We start from the raw sequence: 14,344 nt of genomic DNA on the forward strand, positions 1-14,344 counted from the left end.
TTCTGTATACAGTTAACCTGAAACGCCACCTATAAGTAAGCAGTAGTCTTTTGTAAGTGCCTTTCTTGTTCAACTCAAGTTCAGCACTAAAGTTTGTGTCTTACACAATTTCTCCTAGGCTCAGTTGTGTAACCTACAGCCAGGTAGTCTGCAGAATAAGAGTAAAATGCTTCCTAGTATTGAGGAGGCATGGAGCCTACCCATTCCCGCTGAGCTCACGTCCAGACAGGGGGCCTTGAACACTGCACAGGCACAGCAGGTGAGATCCACTTTATCCAAGAGGCTGTCTCTTGAACGATACATTCATGAGGGCTATTAAAGCTGAGGCCTTGCTCTCATACTTCCAGGCATGTCATCCACATACAGACGTTTAAAAAAAAAAGTTTGCAACTTTGCATTTGTGGCCGACATGGACTTCCGGGCAGAAAAGGGGACACAGCCTGAAGGAATTAGAGCGAGGCCCATATTACAATACTCTTATTACCAGAGTGTAGTTGACCATCATTGTGCCCTTCTGTGTCACATGTGTTGGAATTATCACACAAAGCTACACGGAGCTCGTTATGTCCCACGACTCTTATCCTTAATGCAAAGGTGTGCACATCTTGTAGTAGTTACAAATATCCTTGGCAAGCTGCAAGGCTGAAAATGCATGCTTAATGGTCACAGTATATTAAGTCATACGAATGCATGTATTTAATGTGTCATGTATCCGACACTTGATATAAAAAAAAATACTTTTGAAAATGAGGCACATTAGATCTAAAGGCTGAGCCCCACCATCAACATATCAGTTTTATTTAGTCCTCTTATTTTCCTTACAATCCTCCAATCTGTTTTCATGCAGTTTTTGTCTATTTTAATCTTTAACACCGGCATCATCCTCTTTTGGCTATGTATAACATAATTTCCATCATTGCCACTCACTTGATCTGCGCTATCACCAAACATACAGAAACAGGACTAACAGAAATGTACTTTATAATCAAATCATTTTTAGCTTCTTACTCCAGAATTGAAGTTTAACGGTGTGATTGAGTAAACCCAGTTATGAGAATGTGTAAACAACCGGTGAGAGACCAAAACACGTGGTCTGCATGTAAAAACCACCCTCCACTAATGCAGCTATCGTGACATTACCCCACATCTTAATCACAGCATGAATACTCTGATTATGAACCTTAACCAACCTCTTTCGATTGGATTAAGGTGATAACACAAACCATACCTTTTAATCAGAGTATTTGTCATACGTGCAATATTTAAATGCGCAAATTGTTTTGCATGCGATCACAGAACCAAGTTTATCCTCCAGTGTCATCGCAGAAGAGTTGGATTTATGTCTGTATTACATTGGGGTTCATTTTAAACTGGCGTTGACTTGAAGAAGAGAACTTTGAATAAGCTTTGCAGTTGTTAGTCCAGCGTGTCCTCACAAGCTGTGTCTCTATGATGGCTCTCTAGACCTGTAAGGGGGAGGGAGGCCAGTCTGCCAGCAATCACACAGACCCACAGGCCAGTCCTGCAAAGAGGAAACGCACTGCCAGCCCGGCTAAGGTACCGCTAACGACATTATCTCTGCTGTTCTGCAGGTCAATTGAAAAGGTGAGACATGGTCCACATTGTTTTGTCTCATTTTCAGGGTGTGGCAGACTCTTGGGCAAACAGCCCCGAAAAACAGCAGATCCCCAGCTGGTACCTAACGCCACAGAAGCTTCAGGTAGGGACAAGGTCCTATATTTTCTATGTTATACAAGGTGTGGAAAGTAGCCTGAGCATGTAGCCGCTGTGGCTATACTGCAGCTAATATGACCCTCTTCCAAATGCACCGAAATAGATCTCCTCCTTGATGAGGAAAGTGTCGGCAGGCATGGTTAGCTGATACTGGAGATGTTGGCACTGTGAGGTCTTCTCTCTGATGTCAAGAGCCCAGTTGGGGAGTAAAGATACTTGAAGCAGGGCGTCCTGGTGGATCAGTTCACATGCATATTATCTGAACCAGGGAGGTTGGTTGGTGTCTGTGCTTTTCAACCTGGACACCAGTGTGCAATTGAAGTGACCACTGGAGACAACCGTTTTATTTTGTTAGTTTTTTTTTTTTAATTGCTCCAGTATTGAATGAGTGCTACAGGTGGCAGTTGCTTAACGGGCTGCAATGTAACGGGAAACTCCTCAATCTGACACAACCTCTTTTAGTGGACATACATTGGGATTATTAGTGTGTCTGACAACACTAGGGAAAGGACCCTTCATAGAAGGAAAACCTTTTTTTTAACCTTTTCTCGAGCAGGTGTGTTTGTTGTTTTGTCTAACCAAGTATCGCAGAAATGACTCTGAAATCTTGGGTAGAGTCCACATTTTTATAATCAGTTTAAATCAAACATTTTCTTTCTCTGTAGTGTAATTTTCATTACATCTTCAGGCACTTACACTAACAATCTGGGCCTGTCGTTGGCAAAGACGAGCACTTTTCGTGGACGTACATCGACGGCGAGGAACTGCCCTTTATGATAACACTGAAGCCTGTCTAGCAGCTGCTGACTACAGTGTTCTCCATCAAAACTGGACCAGTTTCAAAAGTTTTTGTCCCTTATTCCTCATCACCTACTGGGCCTATTGAAAGTCATCATACCCTTTTGAAAGAGTAATTTTCCCAGCTTGGTTTACACATTTTGCCTGTGTAACAACAACATTCAAGTGGCATATATATTTTTTATTTTATTTTATTTTATTTTATTTTATTTATTTATTTATTTCGAAATTTCTGAAAATAAAATAATTATGTACTTGGCAGCATCCAGTTCCCCATCAATCCTGACCAATTGGCCAGTCCCCGCTGAAGAGAAAAAAACCCACAACATAACCATCACGCTTCACTTATTGTTATTGGGTGGTGTGCCGTTTGGAATTCAGCCCAAAAAGTTAAATTTTGGTCTCATCTGACGATATAACTTTTTGTCACATGGCATCAGAATGTGTGCGTGTTTTTTGGCACACAACACATGAGACTCAGTGTAACACTTTTTTATAATAGGATTCTTTCTGTGTAGAACGTGTGAAATTGCACAGATCCACCAATCTCTGATTAAGACTTCAAGGTCGCCATGGGCCTCTTGGGAGCTTCCCTGATAAGTCTTTTCCTGGCTCGGTCATCCAGTCTGAAAAAAATATTTCACTTGAATGTTGTAAGGCAAAATGTGTAAATCAAGCTGGAAAAATGTAATTAGTGTATTACAAGGCTGACAAAAATGTGACTATTTCAAAAGGGTATGATGACTTTCTATATGCACTGTAGACGCAAAAAATGGAAAATAAGGTCCAGGCTGAAAAGTACTGAAATGACTAAGTAACCCCAATGCCAAGTTAATTCATAGATATTGAGATCAACTTTGTTGAAGCTGTCCTGAAACCATTTATCATGGAACTGTAAGTGTAAACAAAAAACTACATGTGAGGTCATATTTATGTTCTCTTTGTGCAAAGGCCTTTTTTCCAAAGCAATAGTTTTTATTTACAATATAATATGGACCGTGCTAAACTTGAGCCACTGAATTAATTTTCCACTGTTGTTAAATGTGCAGCACCTGGATCACTTGCAAACCAACCGAGCAAACCTCAAGCCCCCCCAGGTGCAGATGCTGGAGCAGCTGGAGAACCAGTTCTTGCTCATGCAGCAACATCAGCAGCAGGTACAAACATGCAACTTTGATTGAAAGCTCCTGTCTGCCTTGGTAGGGATTTGTAAAGTAATGTAGCTGCATGGCAATCTCATCGCTCTTCTGTCTGGATCTCGTCTCCTCTGTGTCAGATGAGGCAGCAGGCAGCAGCGAGCGGTCAGCTGCGGCCCAGCCTTCCCAACGGTCCTTTGGCTGAGTCCTCGCACCTCTCCCGCACCTCCCCCCTCAATCACACAGCCACCCGGCCCCCGTGTGTCACCCAGCCCACAGCCAATGGATCCTGTTCTTCAAGTCCTTCAGCGGGGCTGCTGGGACACCTGGACAAAAATCACACCCTGGGACTGGGAGGTGGCGGCGCGAGCAACGGAAACGTGCCTTACCCGCAGCAGAACTCTCTACCTCACAACTGCACAGCTGCAGGTCACCCCAGCACCAGCAGCACCACCAGTAGTCCCAGTCACACAGACGAGCCATGGAGGAGCCAACAACGCAACACTACCACTCAGGTATCCCACATGATTCTGTCATTCAACACATTAACGTAGCATTTCTTGTGATAATGATGTATGTGCATGTCTTATCTTTGAGGAGGAATGTAATATAGTTATGTTTTGATTATTGAACACGTTTGTCATTTTGTATTTTTTGTTTTTCTTTCGTCCTCCCTTTCCAGGGGCTTCATAAAGGTCCAGGTTCACATTCGGCAGGTCCCAATGGAGAACCCCCTTTCTCTTCCTCCTCCCCTCAGACTTCTTTTTCTTCCTCTGGCATTCTGAATCAGGTTGGACATTCCTCCGGGCCCTGCACTGCCTCCTCCTCAGCCTCCTCTTTATCCCCCACCTCTCCCCAGTCCACACCCAACCACTTGTCCTCGCCTCCTCACGCCACTACTACCTCAGGGGTCCACACCAAAGACACCACGCCTTCAGTCGGCAACAACGGCAGCAACGGTGCCGCTGCCACTTTGCCATCAGGTTCGGAGGCCGCTGTCGGGCATTCCGCAGGGACACCCCGAAGTCCCAGCACCACCCCCGCGCAGGGATTGACTAATCACGTCCAGCCGCGGGTGACGGACAGCTCCGCTGGCCTGTCTCGGCCTGGCTCTCCTGGCCCCGGTGTGCTCAGTTCAGACAATCCTCAGCTCTCAGCCTTGATAAAGGGAAAAGCCAATAAAACCAGTAATGACGATAACAATAACTACAGTAACCACGGAGGGCCTTCCTCAGAGAAAATCAACAACGTCCACGCGGGTCTCCATGGTGCCGCCAAGCCAACGCCAGAGCAGTCGATGGCATCCTCACCACTTTTAGCCACCGCCACACCCTCTCCACGCTCGGCAGACCCTCACACCACCAACAGCCTCTCCTGCCTTAACAGCCCGTCCAGCACCAACAGCCAGGGGCCCACAGTCAATGGGAAGGGACCGAAGGACTCCCAGAGCCTACTGAAGGTAGAGCCTTCAGTGGGAGCTCAGAGACATAGTGTCCCTGCTGGTCTGGCCCCCTGGTCCTCGGTTTCCATCTACCCCAGCTCTAGTGAGGTGCTCAAAGCATGCAGGTAAGAAGTCTGCATCGTGGTCTAAGAGAATGGGAACTAGTTGTGTGCTGAACCCTTTATTGATATATTTGTGGCTGTTTTTGGCTTCTTTAAAGTAATGTATTCAAGCAACTTGTCATTGAATGTTTTGGAACTGCTGGCTGCTGTGGTAAAGAACCTGTCAACTTAATTGAGTGAACCAATCAGAAGCTGTATTACTGAACGTGATGTGTGCAACCACGTGTAGAATAGAGCCCGACTGATAAAGGATTTTGAAGGCCGATACGATACAAATGTTTGTTGATTTAAAAATCCGATATTCCGATATATCGGCCGATTTTTTTATTTTTATTTCAGAAACGCGTAACAAAACTAACAGATTAGTTATTTGTAGTTATTTATGAGTCTTCACTAAAATATGATAATTCAGTTTACAAATAAACTAAATACATTTTATTGTCATAACGGAACACAGGAACATCAAAATATATTAAAGTTCTGATAAATAAAATGTATAAAAATACAAACTAGATAAGATATAAAACTTAAAGTCCTTTTGAACAAAAACACAATAACAACAAAACAAACACAAAGTTACCAGTATTAAAAGACTTGGTAAGCTTCATAAATATAACTTTGAACAAGACTGGAGACAAATTCTGTTAAGTTCTATAAGGGTGTTCATCCATTTTTATTTTATTTTTAAAATATTAATTTATCGGCCATTATAAATGCCGATACCGATAGTTTGGAAAATGCCTAATATCAGCCGATAATATCGGTCGGGCTCTAGTGTAGAAGTGAGTCCTTTGGAAAATGTTGTGACTTTTTGACCCCACACTGTGTGCTCGTTGTTTTCATCAACATCTTGTTTGGATTAAAACCGTTGCCGTTGAGGCGTAACTGTCACTGTCGGCTAATGTCACACACAGAGATTGGAACACATCTTTGGGTGTTGTATTTTACATCCAGCTGTCAACTTTGCCCTCTTCACCAAACCTTTTTTCTCTGTAGTTTTAGGCCTCATGCAGGATCCTCTCCTCTACCGTGTTCACATCATATCATATTCAGACCATCATTAGAAGCCACAGTCAGAAAAAGAGTCGTGTCATCTGCCAAGTTGTAATTTAGAGTCGGATACATCAGGAATTTCTGACGGCTACATTTCCTCCCACACGGCAAAACGAATGACACACTGTTGGATGGCTGCAGATCCTCCATCACTGTTAGATGCATCCAGATAAAATCCAATATTAACACTAATCTGTACTCATTTTAAGGTGAACCACAGCAAAAGTAGTTAATTTGGGCTCTTTTTGGTGGTATAACTACAAGTTAACCATTTCTCCAATCATGCATGGACAGTCCGATCAGTCTTATACAGCAGGAATAAGCCCAAGTCTTTCCATTCTGCAGACATTGCATGAATGTAACATAAGGCACGTGTGTGTTTGCCAAGTTGAAATAAATACAAACGGTTTGTCTTCTATGCTCCTGGCATACTCCAGAATTTAACCATAAGGCAAGCAATACTGATTAATTTACAAGATCTTTAATCGGCCGAGGAGATCCCTTGGATATCACTTCAGTGCAACTGCTTGATAAAACTGCGTTCTTTCTTGGACCTGAAAGGCTCAACTCTGTCCCAAAGGGGTTCTCCAAAGTCCTGATTCTCTAAACTAAAATGTTATCCCATATGTTGTGCATTTACACAGTCGATGGCAAGTGTTTTGTTGTTGAGTATGAAATGATGCAACAATGCTCAGTGGACGGGGTGAGGTTACACGGGGAAAACTGCACTGTAGTTTTGGCTCTGAGATGCTCTGTTTTGCTGAGTGGCCTGTTCTGCTCTGCTTGCTTTTGAGCTGATAAATGAATTGACCTCTCCCCTTCGCTCTGGCTGCAGGAACCTGGGGAAGAACGGCCTGTCGACGAGCAGCATCCTCCTGGACAAGTGTCCCCCGCCACGACCCCCCCGCCCGCCCTCTCCTCCACTGCCAAAGGACAAACTCAACCCCCCTACACCCAGTATTTATGTGAGTGCAGCCGCACACCGTAGAAGGAGAAGTATTCATGCTGTTGTTGTGTGCAATGTTAGAGTAACAGTATCTTGGCTACAGCAAACACCGTTAGTTTGCTCCTCTGCAATATTGTGATTCTCACGATAAGTCTGGAGTCGCTCCACATTCCCTGACCGCTCCTCTCTTCTCTCATATACAGCTAGAAAACAAGAGGGATGCCTTTTTCCCACCGCTCCATCAGTTCTGCACCAACCCTTCCAACCCCGTCACCGTCATTAGAGGTCTGGCTGGAGCGCTCAAACTAGGTACGATGCAGAAATAACACTCCACCTTGCTGGAGTGCGTGTGTTTGATTTTTTTTAGCTGTTATTTGGTTTTTCCATGTGATGGTGACAGCAGCTGTGGGCATCTGCAGCTGGATGTTTCTGTCTTCCCCAGTCTCACGTGGCTCTGTGGGTGTGTCTCCGATCAGGGGAGGGTAGCATGTGTGGACAGTACGTTTGACATGTATGACAACAGCACCACCTGCAAGTGGGAAATGTTACTGCACATGTTTGGAAATTCTTAGCAAATAGTTTTTCTCAACAGCAAACATCTGTGCTGACTCGCTGGACTCTTATATAATACTCTCATTTGGCAGATTGATCCATGCTTATTTATTAAGGAGTCATGAAGCCAAAGTTACAATAAGACAAAAGTTAACATGGAACCAGACAGCTTACAAGCAACCCTGTCAACCTGTTGCACTACAGGTGTGAGACTGACACTTGAATCTTACTGTCTCCTTCAGTCAGAAGCAAACTATTTTAAAAAGGGAAGTATTACAAACTGAATCATATGAAAGCTTACATTTAATGTCTTTTCCTCTTAAGGTAAAAATGGAAAAATAATGCTTTAGTTGCCTCTAACTGCCCTGCTTCTTTGGCTCCTCTCTTTCTTCCCATCCTCCACACACAGATCTGGGCCTGTTCTCCACTAAGACGTTGGTGGAGGCCAACCCAGACCATCTGGTGGAGGTGCGGACTCAGTTGGCTCAGCCCACCGACGAGAACTGGGACCCCAGTGGCAGCAGGAAGATGTGGCGCTGCGAGAGCAGTCGCTCCCACACCACAGTCATCAAATATGCCCAGTACCAGGCCTCATCCTTCCAGGAGTCTCTGCGGGTCAGTGGGAGAGGAACACACACACACACACACACACACACACACACACACACACGAACGAACACTGGGTGCAGGAAAACCGATGAGCCAGAGTTAAACCAGTGGTTTTGTCACAAAAAGTTTTCCCTGGGAATCTCTGATAAATATGTTACCAACCATTGCTGTTGTAACAATGGTGCCTGAAACACAGTGCGTCCCTTTCAAAAGTCAAAATAAAACTGTAGCCACTCGACAATTTGTGATTGGCAGGCGTCTAAGGACTTTCTCCTGAGGTTTCTAATACTTTCAATGCTTTTGTTTTGTGGTAGGAGGAGCATGAGAAGAAGAAGGAGATGGAGACAGAAGCAGGTTCCTCAGACAGGTGAGATTTGTTTCCTTCCTGCCTCCTCAGATCTAAAGCCTCAGTTGAGTGTGTGTTGTTTTCTGTTACTAACTATGTGAAACCTCCATGCTCCGTTAGTGCGCTGCGGCGAAGGAAAGGCTCTTTCAAACACATAAAGTTTGGCACCAACATCGACCTCTCTGATGAAAAGAAGTGAGTGAACTGAGTGACCTTCTCCTCACATGATGCTGTTTTTGGTTCTTTAGTTGGGAAAGGGGATTCTGTGAGAGGATAACCCAAACATTGGCCTTTCCAGGTGGAAACAGCAGCTTCAGGAGTTGTCTAAACTGCCAGCCTTCGCCCGGGTGGTGTCCGCCGGTAACCTGCTCAGCCACGTGGGACACACCATCCTGGGCATGAACACGGTCCAGCTCTACATGAAGGTGCCAGGGAGCAGGACACCAGGTATACACAGACAGAATAAATACTAGGGTGCTCACACCTTCCCAAAAAACTGTTGGATACATTGGAATATCTGTTTTTGGCACCATGTCCTCACTTTTGTTGGGACACTTTTTGTTATCTATATGATATCTCTTCATTTATATGCAAAAACCTAAGTAAGATGGCAGCTGGCGGGAGGGAGAAAGTTTCCTACTTGCTGCTGTGATATAATGTCCACTGCAATAAATATCACGTGTTTTCTGTTGGCGTAACACTTGCAGTTAGGACATGGAGTCACTCTCTCTGCAGCCCAATTCTTCTTCTTTTTTACTATTCTAATAAATATTCACATTTTGAACATTGGGTGATGGCCCTAATAAATATGCCCATTGTCTGTATTTTCTCACTCTTTTTCTTTTGCAGGACACCAAGAGAACAACAATTTCTGTTCAGTCAACATCAACATCGGTCCTGGGGACTGTGAGTGGTTCGCTGTGCCTGAAACGTACTGGGGCGTCATCAACGACTTTTGTGAAAAGTGCGTCACCGGAAATGTTAACTGTAGTTTGTTAGACGATGTCCAGAGTCGACACTGATGTTATCATTGGCCTCATCTTACAGGAATAACATCAACTTCCTGATGGGCTCCTGGTGGCCCAACCTGGAGGACCTGTATGAGACCAACGTGCCCGTCTACCGGTTCATCCAGCGTCCTGGAGACCTGGTGTGGCTCAACACGGGCACTATTCACTGGGTTCAGGCCATCGGCTGGTGCAACAACATAGCGTGGAACATCGGACCCCTCACAGGTGAAATGAGGAAACTAATTAGACATTATGAACGTGTTTATGGATGGTGATGCTTGTTAGCGTGCTGCCTGCTGAGCAGACAAATATGCATCCCTCCAGACTTTAAGTGCAGACAGCTCCAGCTGTATGAATGTGAGACAAAGTACTGTGAGCCGGATTAACACATGTTCCCACAGACGTACAGATAAAATGAAAGAGTGCCTCTCGGCTTTTTGTCCTCAGCGCATCAGTACAAGCTTGCAGTGGAGCGTTACGAGTGGAACAAACTGCAGAGTGTCAAATCCATCGTTCCCATGATCCACCTCTCTTGGAACATGGCCCGGAACATCAAAGTGTCGGACCACAGGCTCTTTGAGATGATCAAGTGAGGACTCTCCGTTACATGATAGAAACCCAACGACCGGTGTGACCGATTACCCTGAACTCACCCGGCGTGTCTTGTTTCTGTGTATCAGGTATTGTTTGTTACGGACTTTGAAGCAGTGTCAGATGCAGCGGGAACTGCTGCTGGCTGCTGGGAAAGAGCTGGCGTGGCACGGGAGGACGCAGAGCGAGCCGGCACATTACTGTAGCATCTGTGAGGTAAGCATGCGCACGCCGAAAACCACGCCTCCATCCTTTCTGCTGCACTCGTGTCAATGACACTCGGAACCTTTTCCTCCCGTCCAGGTGGAGGTGTTCGACCTGCTGTTTGTAACCACCGAGAGCAACAGCAGGAAAACGTATGTGGTGCACTGCCAGGACTGTGCCCGTAGGGGGAGCACTAACCTGGACAACTTCGTGGTGCTAGAGCAGTACAAGATAGACGACCTCATGCAGGTGTATGACCAGTTCACCCTTGTAAGTATCAGGCACAGAGTGAATCAGTTCAAACACAGAGGAGACCTTTTTAAAGTGGCAATCTTGAAGATTAGCAGTTAAATAAATGTGTCACTATCCAGCGCTGAAGGATGTTATGTCATGGTGACTGAGCCTATGGCCCACTGATGAAAGTATTGCAATATTAATATATTTGCAGTATTACAAACTGAGTATCTGTGGAGACATTTCAGTTTTTTCTCATTGCATACACACAAAAATGAGCCATGCACACCGTTCTGAAACCTTGAAGGTTGTGTGTCAACGATGAGCACAAATCCATTGTGTTCACTCAAATAGAACTCCTGAATCATTGGGACCAACATCTTAAGGATTGCCACTTTCACGATGCCCACTTTCATATTAGTTTTGAGTTGTGTCTGCATAGCTCAGCGTGTTCTTCCTGTATCTGTCTACAGGCGAGTCCCCTGCCTTCCTCCTCTTGATGGTAACACTGTTGTTCTGAAGACCGTTAGAACCGCAATGGACTTAATCGGAAATTCTCCGGAAACCTTTGTTTTTTTTTCTGATATTCAGGAAGTAAGCCGGCAGTCCTCAAACGGCGCTCTGTAGCGATCCCATAAGGCAGCTGCTTGAAAGCTGTGTGTCTATGCAACCTGCCCCGGAGTGGTATGCCTCCCCCCAGTGGACTGGAAGGGGGTGGCAGCTCCTCCTGTCGTCATGACCAGACTGTTCTACTGCTGGCCCAGCTGGACTCCACTAGAAAATACACAAAATCCCACATTAAAAAAAAAATGATGAATTAAGTTTTGTACATAATGTTTAAACTGGCAACATCGTCACACAAAGACTACTGACTTGATAGTTTTCTTTTTGTTTTCTGTTTGTGAGTTGACACACGAGCTTTGTTCCCTCCCTTCCACCTGATGAGTCGTTAGCATTGACGGTCTTTTACATCTTGGTCAGGAAAACCAGATGTAAAAGAACTGTTTTGTAATGTGAAAAGTTGAGTGACACATTCTTTGTGACATTTCCCCCTTCTTTTTTCTTTTAAATCTATTAAACCTTTTTGATTTTCGTTTTGCTGGAACTGATGAGTTACTTTGTAGTGGGGAGAGGAAATGATGTGTAGACAAACAGCCAAGACACAGAGAAAAAGGGTTGCACAGAGTGAACTTTAATTTGTTTGTTTTTTATTAATTTTGATGTAAATTTATACTATTTATAAATGCATATTTATTGCTTGAAAATATTTGTTGATGGAATGCTGTCATTTTTTTTCCAGAGTACCTGCCATTAAATTTGAAGGAGCCTTGTGATTTTAAAGCACGGCCCCTCCTACGTTTTCTATATAAATAAAACTGCTTAGTAAGCATTGTACAGAGACCTTACCTTGAAATGGGTTTATTGTTTGAAGGATGTTTTATGAGTCAATAAACAAGAACTGTCTTTATTTACATCTGCACCTCTGCTGCAATTATTGTATTTAGAAAAGTTATCGAGAGGTGTTCGGGCCTTAATGTCCTGGTTAGTGGAAACATGTCAGTCAACATGACAAAACTATAAACACAAGATGCAACATTTCAAACAAGGATGAAAAAATGAAAAAAGCACCAAAATATAAGATGAGTTAATAAGAAATGGTGTCGGCCCTGTAATGAGAATGATGTAAGACACGGAGTGAAAATACTGTAGTTATATGACCACCGACTGCATTTTAAAGATTAAATATGAATGCAGTTTTCAAAAACAGTCCAATGGGTAAATTATTTGAAAATGCTCACTGTTTAGTCAGAAATTAGATTTACCAAAAACACACATTTTCTATTTATATTATTCCACACAACAACCAGAAGAAATATATAATCTATGGAATTACAATATTGTAATTACCTAAAATATGTATATTGTAGGTAATTATTTGTAGTATATATCTGTGAGGTCCCTGTATTCCAGAAGAGATTTATCCTGATCTTCACTGACGCATCAACAGTGATGGGCTTTTCTAAACTAAAGATGGATTTTTGGAAACCTTTTTATTAAGGTGTCAAGAAGCTATTGGAGGGATTGGATAACTGTTTACTTCACACAACTACATCAAAAAGATTTGCCTTTTAAATCTTAGCCATCATAGAAATCATTATTACAAGTACAACACAGGCGAGCGCTGGCATGCTCACGCTGCCATTTGTCCGTCTCAGCTGGTCGTCTCGTCCTCAGCAGGCTGCCAGCTAAAATATTTTGCCAAATGGATCACCATGTCTTTCTTTCATGATCTCAAAGTGGCTATGGAAATATCTATGCACATTATCGGTCATGTATAGCTTTAAATGTAACTTAATTACCAGGATTAGATATGAAATCCTAAACTATGCAAGTTTGTATTTGAATGTGTGTGTGGGGGAAATCTTCTGCTGTTGAATGTGAACCAAAAGCAAAGGGAGGAACAGTTGTGGGCTACTGAGTGAGAACTACAGATGGCAGATCACAGATGAAAGATCAGTCGTGTGAGCAGTTTAACACGTTTCAGCCGCTCGAAGGTTTAAATAAAGATTGTGCAGGCTGCTGGTGTATGAAGGAGTTAATAATAGCTGTAAGGCAGCGATGCTGTGTGTAGAGCTGGACGTCCATGAATGTTAGATTTCAGAAAAAAGGAAAACGGTTTCACATGCAGACGGCCGTGGTGATATTCAAAGAGCAACTAGATGCTGGTCTCACTCTGTGCACGCTGGTTTTGGTGCCCTGCTGCATTCTGGGGAGCCTGTTATCCCTGCAAATTGTGCCCTGATTCTGCACCGTGTACAGTCCAGTGCAAACGTGCCCCAGACGGGTCCCTGCACCGTAACAAAGCCAAGCCGCCTCATTAAACGTCCACACTGGTGCATCCAGTCGACGTCTCCGACGAGCACAGAGGGGGGGAAACAAATCTCGGGGAGAAAATAACGACTCAGAACAAAGTAGCTGTGAGAAATCAAAAGCTTTCTCTGATGTTTCTGGCTGTAATCAATACATTATTTGTGGACAATCTCAGTGGGTTATCCTACCTGGTAATTAAACAGTGGGCAGCTCAGCCTTTTGGATCTGCTGCACAAGAATTACTTTACTGCTAAAAAAAGAAAACAGACCAGTGATGCCACGACTTGCCGGAGAGGAAAAGAGGAACTTTGACAACTGTCCGTTTGTAAAAGAGGAACAGAAAGAATCATTCTTCCTCCGCAGTTGAGCGGGTAAAAATAACCCAATAAGCCTGATGAATATTGAATAATTTATATTTTTCAGACTGATTTCATCACATTTTGCATATTGTGACTATTTGTGGCCAACGATTGAATATTGTGCCTGATTTAATCTGACTGGATGAAAACCAGAGAGAATTATGCATTCAGTCATCTTTCCTAATAAAGTGTCGTTAGCCATGCTGACTTCTCGCCTGTCATCCGTGTTTTCATTTGTCCAATATGTTGGTTTGTGACCAAATGCTTGCCGTCAGCCTCAGCTGTTGGTGTTTAGTGCTAAGTTGCTAACGTGAGCATGCTAACGCGCTACTAAGACC

The 14,344-nt window shown here is 43.8% G+C and overlaps 1 protein-coding gene across 2 annotated transcripts in view; it reads left to right on the top strand.

Moving 5' to 3' along the window:
* kdm6a (lysine (K)-specific demethylase 6A) overlaps positions 1 to 11,599 on the top strand; it is a 40,449-nt gene extending 28,850 nt beyond the window's left edge. The window contains exons 13-30 of one of the 2 annotated variants that reach the window (XM_084023813.1): positions 119 to 259; positions 1,465 to 1,557; positions 1,643 to 1,720; positions 3,582 to 3,689; positions 3,809 to 4,183; positions 4,351 to 5,234; positions 7,120 to 7,249; positions 7,434 to 7,539; positions 8,192 to 8,397; positions 8,706 to 8,758; positions 8,858 to 8,932; positions 9,036 to 9,184; positions 9,587 to 9,701; positions 9,785 to 9,972; positions 10,195 to 10,336; positions 10,428 to 10,554; positions 10,642 to 10,812; positions 11,250 to 11,599. In XM_084023813.1, coding sequence (XP_083879939.1) covers positions 119 to 259; positions 1,465 to 1,557; positions 1,643 to 1,720; positions 3,582 to 3,689; positions 3,809 to 4,183; positions 4,351 to 5,234; positions 7,120 to 7,249; positions 7,434 to 7,539; positions 8,192 to 8,397; positions 8,706 to 8,758; positions 8,858 to 8,932; positions 9,036 to 9,184; positions 9,587 to 9,701; positions 9,785 to 9,972; positions 10,195 to 10,336; positions 10,428 to 10,554; positions 10,642 to 10,812; positions 11,250 to 11,276 — 3,168 coding nt within the window. In that variant the 3' untranslated portion in view covers positions 11,277 to 11,599. The remainder of the gene's footprint in view (positions 1 to 118; positions 260 to 1,464; positions 1,558 to 1,642; positions 1,721 to 3,581; positions 3,690 to 3,808; positions 4,184 to 4,350; positions 5,235 to 7,119; positions 7,250 to 7,433; positions 7,540 to 8,191; positions 8,398 to 8,705; positions 8,759 to 8,857; positions 8,933 to 9,035; positions 9,185 to 9,586; positions 9,702 to 9,784; positions 9,973 to 10,194; positions 10,337 to 10,427; positions 10,555 to 10,641; positions 10,813 to 11,249) is intronic. The other variant, XM_084023812.1, reaches the window with a different exon arrangement.
* Positions 11,600 to 14,344: the final 2,745 nt, after the last annotated feature.

The sequence above is a fragment of the Eutrigla gurnardus genome, assembly GCF_963514095.1.
Source record: "Eutrigla gurnardus genome assembly, chromosome: 12".
Classification (NCBI taxonomy): Eukaryota; Metazoa; Chordata; class Actinopteri; order Perciformes; family Triglidae; genus Eutrigla; species Eutrigla gurnardus.